The sequence below is a fragment of the Macaca nemestrina genome, chromosome 3 (genome assembly GCF_043159975.1).
Source record: "Macaca nemestrina isolate mMacNem1 chromosome 3, mMacNem.hap1, whole genome shotgun sequence".
In the NCBI taxonomy this organism is placed as follows: domain Eukaryota; kingdom Metazoa; phylum Chordata; class Mammalia; order Primates; family Cercopithecidae; genus Macaca; species Macaca nemestrina.
The window spans coordinates 172835498-172850605 of record NC_092127.1 but is presented as its reverse complement, the minus strand read 5'-3'; the positions used below and the strand labels follow the sequence as shown (position 1 = coordinate 172850605).

The 15108-nt window shown below is 42.2% G+C and overlaps 1 protein-coding gene across 3 annotated transcripts in view; it reads right to left on the bottom strand.

Moving 5' to 3' along the window:
• The window catches only part of LOC105487836 (coiled-coil domain containing 149), a 105594-nt gene that overhangs the window by 4839 nt on the left and 85647 nt on the right, over positions 1–15108 (bottom strand). For 2 of the 3 annotated variants that reach the window (XM_011751461.2, XM_011751463.3), the window contains exons 10-12: positions 11983–12059; positions 10547–10579; positions 9351–9467 (exon numbers count right to left, since the gene is read on the bottom strand). In XM_011751461.2, the coding sequence (XP_011749763.2) occupies positions 9351–9467; positions 10547–10579; positions 11983–12059 (227 nt within the window). The remainder of the gene's footprint in view (positions 1–9350; positions 9468–10546; positions 10580–11982; positions 12060–15108) is intronic. The other variant, XM_011751462.2, reaches the window with a different exon arrangement.

Below are 15108 nucleotides of genomic sequence, written 5' to 3'. Positions count from 1 at the left end.
TTAGATACTCACTACAACACTGTTTTTAAAAACAGAAGTCTGGAAAAATCCAAGTGCTCATCAACAGGGGATTATGTATACAGATTTACTTGCCAAGTTGCGAGATTCTTTCTGATAATATGCACTAAAAATTGTAGGTTGTCTTTGGAAAGCAGACTGAGGACCACAGCAAGAAGCAAGGGTGGAGGAAGACTTTAAGTTTAATTTTCCATCTTTCTGTGCTATTTATATTTTTTAACATGTGCTGTATTCCTATTTTATAAAACAAGATATGCAACCTCCAAGATTCTACCATCCATTATCACTTCATCTTTCCTTTGCTACACTGATCTGTAAAGCTAGGAACCCATATCCACTGCTTCCACTTCCCAGTGCTGATTCACACCTTCAATCCTTCAGTCTATCCTGCGTCCCCCCTGCCTGTGAGGCCTCCTACATCTCCCTCCCCACCCTGTAGCATACTTTCCCATTGGCCACATGCTCCTCACAAGCTGTTTCTCCCTGTAATCTCTCCTTCAATCTAGTTCTGTGAGCATGATGTATTAGTTCCCTATAGCTGCTGCAACAAATAACCACAGATGTAGTGGCTTAAAACACATTTATTCCCTTATAACTCTGGAATCAGAAGTCCAAAAAAATTTCACTGGGGCTGGGCACAGTGGTTCACGCCTGTAATCCCAGCACTTTGGGAGGCTGAGGCGGGCGGATCACCTGAGGTCAGGAGTTCAAGACCATCCTGGCCAACACGGAGAAACCTGTCTCTACTGAAAATACAAAAATTAGCCAAGTGTGGTGGCGCCTGCCTGTAATGCCAGCTACTCAGGAAGCTGAGGCTGGAGAATCAATTGAACCCGGTAGGCAGAGGTTGCAGTGAGCCGACATTGTGTCAAAGCACTCCAGCCTGGGTGACGGAGCGAGACTCTGACTCAAAAAAAAAAAAAAAAAAAAAAAAAATTTCACTGGGCCAAAACCAAGGTTGTGCTCCCTTGGCAGCTCTGGGGCAGAATCCATTTCCTGCCTCTCCGACTTTCTGACAGCTGCCAGGATTCCTTGGCTTGTGGCTGCATCCTTGCTATCTCTGCTGCCATGGTCACACTGCCTTTTCATCTGTGTGTGCACAATCTCTCTCTTGCCTCCCTCTTGAAAGGATACATGATATTGCATTTTTGGCCCACCCAAATAATCCAGGATAATCTCCTAATCTCAAGATCCATAAATCAATCATATCAGCAAAGTCATTTCGCCATATAAGGTAACACTTACAGGTTTCAGGGAATTGGACCTGAACTCTTTGAGGGTCAGTATTCAACCTCCTACACATGCCTTCCCAGTTTCCTTTGTTGATTCTGATATTTTCTTCTGGCCCCTCTGAGGGCACTTTCCCCAGTGATCTGCCATCTGTTTCTCTTCATTCATTCTCACTCTTTGGCTATCATATGACCTTAATTCCTGCCTCTGAGTACAGCTCCCAGATCTATATTGATGGCTCTGCTAGCTTCTTGTAGAAGAGACAGACCCACGTTTCTGGCTGCAAATAGGATCCTCTACCTGGAAAATCTGCTGGCACTTTCCAGAAGATAGTTTTCCCCCATAGAGTAACCTCTTGTTTGCAGTTTCAGTAATGCTTCATAGTCACATGGGCTTAAGACCTTGAAGACCAGTCAACGCTAAGTCCTGTCTTTGTCCCTCTGTATAGTCTGTTTTCATGCTGCTAATAAAGACACACCCAAGACTGGGTAATTTATAAAGGAAAGAGGTTAAATGGACTCAGTTCCACATGGGTGGGGAGGCCTCACAATCATGGCGGAAGATGAAAAAAGAGCAAAGGGACATCTTACATGGCGGCAGGCAAGAGAACGTGTGCAGAGGAACTCTCATTTAATGAAACCATCAGATCTTATGAGACTTATTTGCTACCAAGAGAACAGTATGGGGGAAACCACCCCCATGATTCAATTATCTCCACCTGGCCCCACCCTTGACATGTGGAGATGATTACCATTCAAGGTGAGAGGTGGGTGAGGACACAGACAAACCATATCAGCCTCAGTGCTAGAGACTGTATTCTTGTGTCCTCCCAACATTCATATTAAGGCTCTAATCCCCAGTGTGATGGTATTTGGAGGTGAGGCCTTTGGGAGGTACTCAGGGTGAGAAGAGTCATGAAACAGGTCCCTCATAATGGGATTTGTACCCTTATATGAAGAGGAAGGGGCCAGAACCCCCTCTCTCTCTGCTGTTTGAGGATACAGCAAGAAGGCTGCCATCTGCAAAACAGGAAGAAGGCCCTCCTGAGTCACAGAATCTCTTAGCACCTTGATCTTGAACTTCCCAGCCTCTGGAACTATGAGAAACAAATGTCTGCTTATTGTTGAAAACACTCTGTCTATGGTAGTCTGTTATAGCAGCCTGAACTGACTAAGACACTCAGAAATGTTCCTTGCATCTGCCCACTCTTCTCTTTGCCCAACACCAAACATTGCTTGGATTTCTAAGGTTTCTAGATAAATTGCTGAGGCATATTTCCCCATGGTTCAGCTGGATGTGACTTTTAGACCATCCCCCCAGCCAATGAACAGGTAAGCATTCAGAAGGCAAGTGCAAACAATGCCCAATATTTCCGGAACTCAGACCCTGGCAGGTGACAGGTATGTGGTGACAATTTATAAGATGAATTTACAAAGATTATTTCATAATTTAGAAAAAATGTATATTTAAAAACACATGAGACTAAGCATGTGGTTAGATACTTTAGGTTAAATATAACCTAAAAAGGGCTGGGCACGGTGGTTCACGCCTATAATCCCAGCACTTTGGGAGGCTAAAGAGGCAGATCACGAGGTCAGGAGTTCAAGACCAGCCTGGTTCACATGGTGAAACCCTGTCTCTATTAAAAAAATATAAAAAATTAGCTGGGTTTGGTGGCGTGTGCCTGTAGTCCCAGCTACTCAGGAGGCTGAGGCAGAAGAATCGCTTGAACCCAGGAGGTGGAGGTTGCAGTGAGCCAAGATCGAGCCACTGTACACCAGCCTTGGTGACAGAGCTAGACTTCGTCTCAAAATAAATAAATAAATAAATAAAACCTAAAAAAGAAATATAATCTAACAAGTTTGAATTAAAATGGAGCTTAGAATTTCTGCAACATGTAATAACGTTATTACATCTGTGATCCACTCTAATTTTAATACAACATAAAAGTATTGATATGACATAAAAGTATTTATTGATATGCATGGTATGTGGTGAGCATTTCTTAATTACATAATTGAATACACTTTCGAGCATTTATTTATTTAATCAAATGTTTAAAAGTTTTTAAAGACTGAACCTTGGTAAAAATTCTGAGAAGCTCTAGAAGAAATGAAAGAGTGAAATCAGAGGGACTTTAGGACTAAAATGAAACTACCAAGATGAAGGGTGCAGCACAAGGAAGAGAAAATGATCACAGACAGAAGCAGCAATGTGATAACAAACATCAGTATCAACAGAGAAAGGGACTGTGGGTTTCAGCTAAGTAAGGTGGATCTTGGCTGCTGTCACCACACCCTATAGCTCTAATTCTCCTGATATACATTTGCTTTTCATATTCAAAATAAGTTTCCATTTCCTTTAGCCTTTGGGATGACCACAGACAAACCCCAGGGACAGAATTTTGACCAAATCTACTTTATGCTTTCTGAAGGCTGCATTTAGTCACAGACAACTATGTTCACTCTCCTAAGAATTCACTGACCTCAGTAAGCATTATATCTGCAAAGGAGACCATTACTTGTACTTACAATGAAATACATGAATGTAATAAAGCAAGCCTTGATTTTTTTTTTTTTAAATAGCTATTCAGATCTGTTCAGCCAGGATAAGGTATGTTATTCCTGATGCGCAATGTATAGATGTATAGATGTGTGAATAAATCAAGCCTGGATTTTGAAAAAACAACTATTCAGATCTGTTTAGCAAGGATGAGGTATGTTGGTTTCTAACAGGTTCGTTTGATTCTAGTCTCCTCCTGCACTAATCCAACCTGTTGCGAGACAGGAACCTTCCCTAAAGCTTTGCTACCTAAAGTGTGGTTCATGGACCAGTAGTGGCAGCATCACCCGGGGGCTTATCAAACATGCAGGGTCTCAGGCTCTGCTCCAGAATGACTGGTTCTGAACCTTCACTTTAATAAGATCCTGGGTCATGTGGGTGCGCACTTCAGTTTGAGCAGCACTGCAAGCTTGAAGCACAAATCTCACCATGTCTTTGCCCAGCTATACATCATTTAAAGGCTGCCAGTGTCTCAGGAACAAAGCCTAAGCTCATAACCTGACATTCAAGGCCTTCCACGACTAACATCCATCTACATTTCTACCTGGCAAACCAACTCTTCTTTTTCCCTCTACTCCAGCCACACTGGCCCTTCATGTCGCCCACCCCTGTCCCCAGCACCTATAACTTAGAAAGTTGATTCCTCCATGACTATCATTCTCTCTTGTATGTCCCAGGGATGAACTTCAAGAGTCACCTCCACCTCCACATCTTCCATGATGCCTATTTGATTAAATCTGGCCAGAAGTAATACTCCTACCTTAAATATAGAAACTTGCCTGATTAATTTTTTAACCTTGTTCCATAGTGGGGACTCAATAATAAATAGCTTATTAAATGTTTGAATATATGAACAATATACATGAATGCGTGAATCCATGAATATATGAGTACATCTCTTTAAATACCACTCATTAATATATGAGAGCAATCCTCGAATTTACGGTATTCATTTAAGGTTGTATTCAGGTTGCTACTCTAAAAGTTCTTAAAATGCTACTTTTGAAAAAGAAAAAGATTTCTGACTTGCACAAACATTTATCTACATCTAAGGTAGCTCAGGGAAGCAATCACATAATTTTCATACTCACAGATGAAAATTTTTATAGTGGTCATACAGGGGACATGAGAAACAGCGGGTCAAAATGAGCAGGTTTCCAGCATGGTGGGGAGGCTTTATTTAAAAGGAGTAAATTACGGTACTTGCAGCAGCTAAATTTTCCACCAACGTGAGACGAATAAACTCCTTCTGGAAATTACTCTTATGAAATTACTTCTTCCAGGACACTTAATAGTATATTCTAGTGCCCCTGAAAAATTAATTAACCTTACTGGTAACAACCTAACCCCTAAACCATCTGTGGTGTGTTTTTACTGGAGGTCAGCTTAATCTTCTCTACCTTAATTTACATCTAAGTGAGGGTGGTCTAAATTACACAGGGGACTTTCAGTTGCTGGTATTTTGCCTTGTGCCATTTCGTTAGATGACATTCTGCTCATGTCCAAAGGTATGAGTCTCTTTTAATATGGTAAACCTCTGAGATTAGCAGGGAGAACTTTTTAAGCAGCGGGTGCGGGGGGTTGTGTGTGGCGCCAACACCGCTGTCCTCATTAGGGGTTAAAACACAGCCACAATAAGAGGAATGTACTCAGGCTGTAATCCTACTCTGTTTACTTTTTCTGAGAAAGGCTAGATTTTCAGAGCCTTAGGACCACAGAGCTACAGGAGCCAGGATCTAGGACTGGATTGTAAGTCAACAGCAGGATTTACCAACCCACTCCCCCATTCTTTTCAAATCTAAATTTTAATTTTTAATTTAATTTTTTTTTTCTTTGAGACAGGATCTCACATTGTTCCAGGCTGGAGTACCATGCCACGATCACAGCTCACTGCAGGCACAAGGGATCCTTCTGCTTCAGCCTCCCGAGTACCTGGGACTACAGGCATGTGCCACCACTTGCAGCTAATGTTTTCATTTTCTTTTTTAGAAATGGAGTCTCACTATGTTGCCCAGGCTGGTCTCAAATTCCTGGCCTCAAGTGATCCTCTCACCTCAGCCTCCCACAGTGCTGGGATGACAAGTATGAACCACCCTTAGACTATCTTTTTTTTAATCCAAAAGATACCTAAAATTATACTCAAGTCATTATCCGGAGACCAAAAAAAGTTATTAAAAATGTCACGAGCGTTGAGCTATCACTGGGACCTCTGGTTACTTGATGTGGGAGCAAAATCCTCCTTTGAAGATTCTAGAATCTTAACTCTTAAGCTGTGGGCGTTTTATTTGTAAGGACAGACACATAGCATTGCTATTTCTATAAAATATTTCTGAACCAGCCAAGAATAGGAAAATATTACAAATAATCGTAATTATTTGGTGTTTTAGCAAACAGAATCATTAACACTTATTATTAATAATGATACACATATCAATGATGAGGAGGCAGTGAACAGCTACAAACGCATTATGACACAAATAATGTGGAAAGAAAAAATATTTCCTCTAAAAGATAAAGCAACAGTATCTCTTTGCTTAAAAGATTGCTAATCACCCAAAAGTGTGTCCCCCACTCCCCACTGCCACTGGCCCGAAGGGGCGATTCATCTTCCTTTGTTAGCTGCTCTCTGATAGGCTTTGTCCTCCCAAGTGTGCGCTGCTTTCAGTTGGAATTGATCACAGATGCGACAGTGATGAGGCCATCCCGGACGCTGACAGCCACGGCGTAAATGCTTCCTTGTTCCCACCCAGCGCTGTCGGAGGATGGGATAGGAACAATGAGAGCTAATGATGCAACTCTGGAAGTTATCATTTTGAATCAGTCCGTGACTTACACCGCCCTTGTGAAAATCAAGCCAGGCTCATGCTCCATTTCAGGTTAGCAGGCCCAGGTCCACCCTGAGGCTCAGCAAGCCCAGAACAGACAGAAAGCTTTGGATCTCCACGTGGACGTTGGATGCCGGCATGGCATAACCACCATCCAAGACATGCTCCAAATCACACAGGGGGCCACGGTGATCCAGGCCAGCCTTATAAGCAGCCATATGAGGCTTTCTGGCCAGTGTGGAACCAATTAAAGTCAGGGTCTCGCTCTAGAAATTCTCCCCACATGTACTTGAGGGGTAACCTTTCTGCTCAAATCCCAGATATGTCCTGGCTTCTACCACTCCATGAACTATTATGGTCTTATGATCAGGCTCTCAACCCTGTTGGCTTATCTGGGTCTTCTTACTCAGCGATAAGAAGTGGTCTTCTTACCACTCCATGTGCTATTATGAGTGATTTAAAGCAATGACTATGCATTATTTTCCACGAGCCTTTGGGTCAGATGGGTGGTTCCGGTTCTGCTAATCTAAGCTCAGCTCGGCAAGGCTCCCTCATCCCTACGCAAGAGAAAGCTTGCAGAGCCTAGCTTAGATTAGCAGAACTACCCATCTGACCCAAAGACTCATGAAAAACAATACATAGTTGTTGCTTTAAGTTCCACATTTTGAGTTGGTTTGTTACCCAATAATAGCTAACTGACACAGCTGGTTAGTCCATTTAGCTGAAAGCACAGTTTTTAGGGCAGACAATCATGAGGTTAGAAAGGCAGGCTAGGCCAGGCTGCAGAGATGTTAAGTGGAAGACAGTGGAGAGCCACTTGGGATTTTTGAGCACGGCACAAATGTGATGAAACAGTACTCCAAAAGCTTTATTCTATAGTAGCAGGATGAAGATGAGAATAAAGGAAAGACAGTCAGGGAGGATGGAAAACCAGGAGAGGAGCCCTCCTGACAAGAAAATGAGGGCCTGAACCATGCCAGAGGCGGTAGCTCCCGAGGTGTAAAAACTCTGCAGAAAGAGTTGAGTGAAAGACCACATGTAGATGGAGACAGAAGGTTGACAGTGGTTGACAGCTCCAAGGTTTTAAGCCTGAAAAGCTGAGAGGGTGACAAAAAAAGAAGGAAGAAAGCAGGAAGAGTTGGCAATGCCATGCTTGAGAAGTCCACAGAGTATTCACGGCAAGGGAAGCTGGGGCTCTGGGAAATGTGGGGTGTAACTCTGCAGATGGAACCCTGCAGGGGAAAATACTTTGAGAGTATTTTATGGAGGTAATGATTAAAGGCATGAGTCTGAGCAAGAGAAGATGGAAATGTGGATGTCTATTGTTTATCTATTGCTGTGTGATGAATTACATCAAACCTAGCAGCTTAAGACTCAGAAGTCTGAAAACAGTTGAGCTGGGTGGTTCTGGCTAATGGTCTCTCACGAGGCACCCATGAAATGCTGACCAGGGCCGTTGGCATCTGAAGGCTTGACTAGGGCGGGAGAATCTCCTTCCAGGATGTCTCACCCAAGTGGCTGATGGCTGGAGGCCTCAGCTCCACACCACGTGAACAGTGTGGACAGCTGCTTGAGTGTTCTCATGACATGGCTGCCAGCCTCCTCCAGAGTAAATGACCCAAGAGAGAGCGTAAGGGACAAGTCTCATGTCTTTTATGACCTGGATGTAGAAGTCACATACCCTCACTTCTGTATTCTATTAATCAGACAGACTGATCCTGATACGACACGGAAGACGGTTACACAGGGGCATGAATACCAAGGGATAGGGAACATTTGGTGCATTCTTGGAAGCTGGCTGCCACACTGGGGTGGCAGAACAAGACAAGCAAAACTTCAACAGATATGAAGTTTGTTGGGAAGACAAGACTCCCACACGAGTAGAGATCAGACTCTCAAACCTGTTGGCTCATCCGGGTCTCTATATAGGTCTTTGATCCCTTCCAGAACACCCTGCCTCCAGAACAGTCTATCTGGTAGAGGAGGAGCTTTTCTCTCTATTCTACTGCTTTGCAGACTTCCCATGTACCAGGCAACGTGCCAAGATTTCCCTGAGGTTGACATGATCGTGTCACTGTTTTAAAGGGAAGAAAACTGAGGCTGAAGTCTCCAGCCCAAGTTCTCATAGCCAATGTGATATGGAACTGGCCATGAACCCAGGTTGTTCAGCTCCAGGGTCCTCACTATTTATTTTTTGAGATGGAGTCTTGCTCTATTTCCCAGGCTGGAGTGCTGTGGCACAATCTTGGCTCACAGCAACCTCTGCCTCCTGGGTTCAAGTGATTCTCCTGTCTCAGCCTCCTGAGTACCTGGGACTACAGGCATGCCCCACCACACCCGGCTAATTTTTGTATTTTTAGTAGAGACGGGGTTTCACCATGTTGGCCAGGCTGGTCCTGAACTCCTGAGCTCAGGTGAAACACCCACCTCCAGTCCCAAAGTGCTGGAATTACAGGTGTGAGCCACTGCACCTGGCGCAGGGTCCTCATTCTTAACCTCTCTGCCAACATGCCTAGAGAGCAGGGGCCTGCATGCTGCAGTTGAAACCTCCCAACAACATGAACCCACAGAAGCAACAAGAGGAAATCTGAGGAATGTCCCAATGATGCCAAAGCAGCAGCAGGAAAGGGAAGCGGAAGAGACCGATGTTCATTAAGCCACTCCTCTGTGGCAGGCACAGTCCAGGTAAAGATGGAGAAATTGAGGTGCACTTACCATCCTTGGGATCTGCTTTGTTCTCAGTGGGCTGCTCGACAAACTTCAGCAGTGGGGATCTCGACCTCTGTCCACTAGGAAGAGTGGGGTCGCTGAACAGTATGGTGTCCTTTCCCCCTGTTGCGGAAAAGGGGAAAATGGATGTCTTATATCATCAGTGGAGCTGGGTTACATTTAGGCCCACACACTTAACTGGCTCAGGGCTGGCTGCCCACAGACACTACCATTGAAGGGAAGCCTGCTACGACTGCTGACATCCTCCATACTTCTTTACACTATTGCACCATCCTAGCCCTAGCCCTTGCACACACATACACACACACACAATCCTTATCATTAATTTAGTATTGAATTATAGGCCATTTCCTACTTTCCTCTCACTGCTTGATGTATATTCATCTTGCTTCCCTAAGTGGACCACGGGTTCTTGAAGGGGGCAATAAGCATGTCTAGAATGCCTGGTACAGAACTGAATTCACAAAGTCAATGCTCAAAAGGGTAACAACACATTGGTGGGCTATTACTGGAAGAGACACCGATTCTTCCCAGGTGTTGGTAAATGAGAGAGAGTTGGCAATTTTTTGATGTCATTGGAACTCTGCTCTCCAGTTGGCTAAACACTATGATTTGACTCCTACTTTGGGAAAGAAAAAAGAGGAAGAGGAAGAGGAAGAGGAGGAGGAGAAAAAAATTGTATTGTGTCTTATTCCACCATTCAGTAGTTTAAATGGAGACACAAAAAAAACAATGAGCAGACAGAACAGACTGATCTTATTTATACTAGAAGAGGCTCTTTTTCCCTTTACTTTCAACATGGTTTGAAAATATCATAACATGTTTCTTCATCATAACACCCTTCACCACTGCAGAAGGTCAATGCTATTGCCATGACATAAACTGTATCAGATCTGGGGAGCTGCCACTCTTTCCTGTCCTCCCATTTTGTATCTATGTGGAGACCAGAGATTAGAACAAACAGGGCCACAGCATAAAATTCATTCAGCCAAGTCCCCAAAGCTAATTTCATCCTTTAATATTTGTTTTGTACTAATTGAATTCTCTATTTCAATTGACTATTCTAATCAGAAAAGTTCAAGGAAAGGTAGATAATGCATTTCTACTTATTTACATGCAGGGATGACATAATGCACTGCTGACGTTAGCCACAAAAACAAGATATTTTAAACAGAACATACTCCCAAATCCTACTGAAACATTGTAGCTCAGGCCTTCAGGCAGCAAAAGGAAAAAAGGAAATAGTTGTTATTGCATAATAGCCATTTGAAGTTGTACCCAGACCAAACAAAACCACAGAAAATTCTCGGCATTTGTTCACTCAAGTAACTTCCATCTTTTAATATAAATTGTAGAAGCGAAACAGTGAGAAATTTCACCAAGTCATTTTGAGAAAAAAAAATCAAACCCCCCATACACGCACAGACATGGCAATCTCAATGTACAAATACATGATCAATTTGCCCAACTGTGTTGAAATTCAATGCAATAAAAGAAAGGCCTTCCTAGAAGATGAGGCTTTAACAGTGTCAAAAGATTCTTGTGCAGAAATGGATCATTCAAATCCCCAGGACTGTACCTGGCAGTAATTAGTTCTGTTAGGTGTTTTGACATCAAATTTAAGGAATCACGGCTAAAAATTCCAATTCTTGAAACACACATCCAGGCAACCTAACGCAGCAATTCAGGTTTACATTTCAGAAAATGTGTCGTTGGCCACCTGCCTCCCTGTGCTGACTTTTACTTATCGTCCATTCCAGGGAAGCACCCATATGATTCAAGGATGAAGGAGACTGGTTTGTGCGGAAGGTGAACTAACTAAAACTATAGGTACAACACGGTTTCCAGGGAAAGGGGAGATGGTGGAAATGGTAAATACAAGTTTCTGAAGAGTAAAAAGTCAATGGGGAATGGCTGACTGGGGTCTCACAAAAGGAGTATTTTACCAAGACAAGTGGGATAAATACAGCTTATTAAAGTAGAACACCAGAGCTTCCAAATACAGTGTACAACTGGAAAAAAAAAACACAGGAAATTCAGATTTTCAGACTAAGTAAAAACGGGATGGAGGAAGGGAAGAGAAGGAGGTGGTGGAGTACATTTTGGGTTAGAAAAATTGTCGGTTTTTATATTCATTTTTAGTACTGGTGATTAAATTGGACAAATCTTTGTATGTTCTTAGATTCAATTTTAGGACTGGTGATTAAATCACACAAATCTTTATTAAGTTCTTGTATTAACTTTTAGGGCTGATAATTAAATTAAACAAATTGAATAAATCTTTATAGGATATCTACAGATTAAAAGAAAAGAAACAATTCACTACATTCACAAAAGTTAAAAAAAATATATAGACACAGTGACAATTTCAGAATTCAGGCTTGCTAAACTTCATAGTTCCACAGATGAGACCCTGAATATTTATTGCATTTTTCTGATTCTACCCCCAGCCTGCCACGTAGTTTCTAAATTTAGAACACTTGTAGATTTTTTCAGCAATGATCTACTTTAAATAAGGTAGAATAAAAGGACTTTAAAAAGGTAGAAGATTCTTGTAAATTATGTGGGAGCTTCATTTCTTAAAAAAGGAAAATAGTTTTCATGAAGTTCTGTTTACCTGGAAGACTCCACAAACCAGAAACTTCCAGAGTTCTTAACTTTTTTTCCAGCTCAGCCACCCGATTCCCTAGGATTCTGAAAAAAGGGGAGAAGATGACAGTCGATTATTGAGCCTCCTGTCAGCCCGCAGCCCTGGAAATCCCACTGGTGCCCTAGTAGAAAAGTTTTGAGATTTATGATATACGCTAAAAATGGAGCATTTGTATGTATGTGTGTGTAAATAATATGTGCTCTATTGCAAGTGCATATGCAAATAGAAAGTACATGAATGATTAAAAACAATACTAAAATACCGTGAAAGTGAGCCCTCTCCCAAAAGGTAGTTTTCCTGGGAAGCTAAACGATGACTCCACCGCTGCCCAAATCATTTGATGGAATCTCTATTTAAGAAATGCTCATTGCAGAGAAGACAATAAATTTTGAATACCCTTAATAGTATCACACCTTGATTCTTTGAGGGTGAATCTGATTTTTGGAAACAATCAGGTCTGAAAAATAAGATGGATGGACACGCTTGGTAATGTTGTTTTGAGTCAATAGATAATACCATCAGCCTTCTTAGACCCATGTCTTACTGATGTCCACATTCTTGATATTTAGCACAATGCCTGATACATGGGAAGTATTTGATAAATATATTTGATTAAATAAATGCCTTTCTTTTTTCATGACTCATAATTAGCTATGGGAAGAATGAAAAGAGATATTTCAAAAGAGTTTTCAGTAATTGCAGAATCATTTGAATAATTACATTGTTTTCCAAGGTGACCATTCTGAGTCACTAAGATATATAAATTCTAGAATGTGTGTATTTGAAAAGACCATAATGTTTACTTGGAAGCCAAACTCTCACTACATGCATGGACAGACATGTGGGCATACAGACTCCCACATCACTCTATAAAAAATTAAATATAGTTGGGAAATGATTTAATAGTCCTCTAAAACTTGAATCACTTCCCATTGGGCTGGAAATTGAAAAACCAGCCTTTATTTTATTTGGGGGATTTTCTTGGCACTGCTGTGCTAAAATAATGTGGAAATCACCTTAATAGCAAAGTTTCAATTCCTTTCAGCAAGATAAATCAGAACACTAGAATTATTCTCCTATCTCTCTTTATATTCCAGAGATAGCTACACACACCCACATACACACAGAGGCATGAATATGTATATATCTGCACATACATATGGCTGTGGATTCATCCTTGTTTTACCTGAATTGACTTGTATCATCTTAATTAATATTCCCTTTGAGTTCACAGAAAACTCAGGAATTACTCTACGTGGTTTTCTTCCATCTAGGTACTTAGAGCTTTTCTTCTTTTCCCTAAGTCTTAAAATTATGCATAGTCTTTATCAATTACTTTCCACTTTCATTCCATTTGTTGGGTCTCTTTTGCTTTCATGTCCCTGACCCTTCAACAGGCGCTATCCTTTTGTAATCTCGCTTTCCATATTTTGCTCAGACCTTCTGATCCAAGCTCCCTTTTTACCAGCTGATGAGTTTGAGATGCAATCACAACAGTGTTCAAGTTGATGCCTGTTTCTTAACGAGATCAGATCATCTGCAGGTGGCTGCTTCTTGGAAACAAAAGATAAGGCTTAACTCTTCCGTGGAGGTGGAGGGATGCCGTCTGAGCGGCATTTGAAGGTGTGGTGATGAGATACTGGGTTATATTTTTTCTGATGTTTCGGGATAACACAGCCATTTCTCTCAGAAATAGAATGAAGTGAATTTCCTGGTGTCCCCAGCAATCTACTTTCAGGGCCCCTGCCTAAGTTTGTCAGTGCTTTCTTCTTTGACCTGACTCTTATCAGCGTCTGATGCAGGGCTGGAGGTAGTAAAATGGACTCAGTAGAAGTTACGACAGTAGAAATAATAACAATAGTACCACTGACAACAATAGCAACTGCGTTACTGTTAACACAAACAACTAATCTTTCCTGAGTCCTTGACACACATCAGAGGCCATGCTGAACACTCACCTCATCTGTGTTACCTCATGTAACCTGACAAAAACCCTGTGGTATGCATGGTATTGTTGTACTCCTTTTACACGTGGACCCTAAGGAACACAGAGGTTAGGCAACTTGCCCAAGGATGCACAGTTTATCTCAAAGTTCTCCTTCCCCAGCCCCCAGCAATCTCATCCACCATACTCCCCTCTTCCCACTAGGAAGGTGAGGAACAGAAGTTAGTTAACTTGACCAAAACCATAAGTAAGACTCAGCTGGTGGTGAGACTGTATTGGAATGTAAGCCTGGACTTGCCTCTGAAGCACATGCTCTTAACCAATGCCCCATAATGGCACTTTAAAACCAACCTTGACACATTCTTTCTCATGTCTGCATGAAGTGCTCCTTAAAAACGGTTCATGTTGAAACATGGATGTGGCCGCAGCTGCCTTGCAAAATACAAGCCACAATGCTTCAAATGGCAAAGAGGATCTCTGTTAGCTTCACACTGAAAGAACGTGGCAGGGAGCCCACTGAACCTGGTGTGACACAGCCCAGGGAGAGAAGAGGGGCTATTTACGTCTTAGTAGCCGGCAGCATGGATAGGTGGAGAGAACAGCAGGAGCCGAGTCCATTAAATTCAGTTTGACCAATTCAACAAACATTTCCTGAGATCCAGCTCTGTAAAGCACTGTGCTACAGGCTGTAGGGGATAATGAGGAGAAGGAGACCCTGTCCCTGCATTTGAGAGACTAAGCGTCTCGTGGGAGACTGACTGATGCATACACACAAAAACATACATGGACGGTGCAGTGGAAGGCTTTAATAACAGCTGGTATTTGTTAATCACTTGCTGTATACCAGGTATGCACACACACTCCCTTGGTGTCCTGCAACAACTGATGCGTCAGCTCTTGTTAGCCTTATTTTGTAGATAGGAAAACTGAGATTCAGAAAGGTCACTTAATTCACCCAGGCTTACACAGCTAGTGAGCAGAGGGGCCAGGCAAAAACATGGGCTTGAAAATACACACATGCTTATTAAAACTGTAGAGCAGAAATGAAGAGCTACGTGGAAGATGAATTGAGAGAGACCAGTAGGAACCCAGACAATGAATGACCTATCTGCCATATTGACAGCATTCAGACTTTTCTATATTGGCAA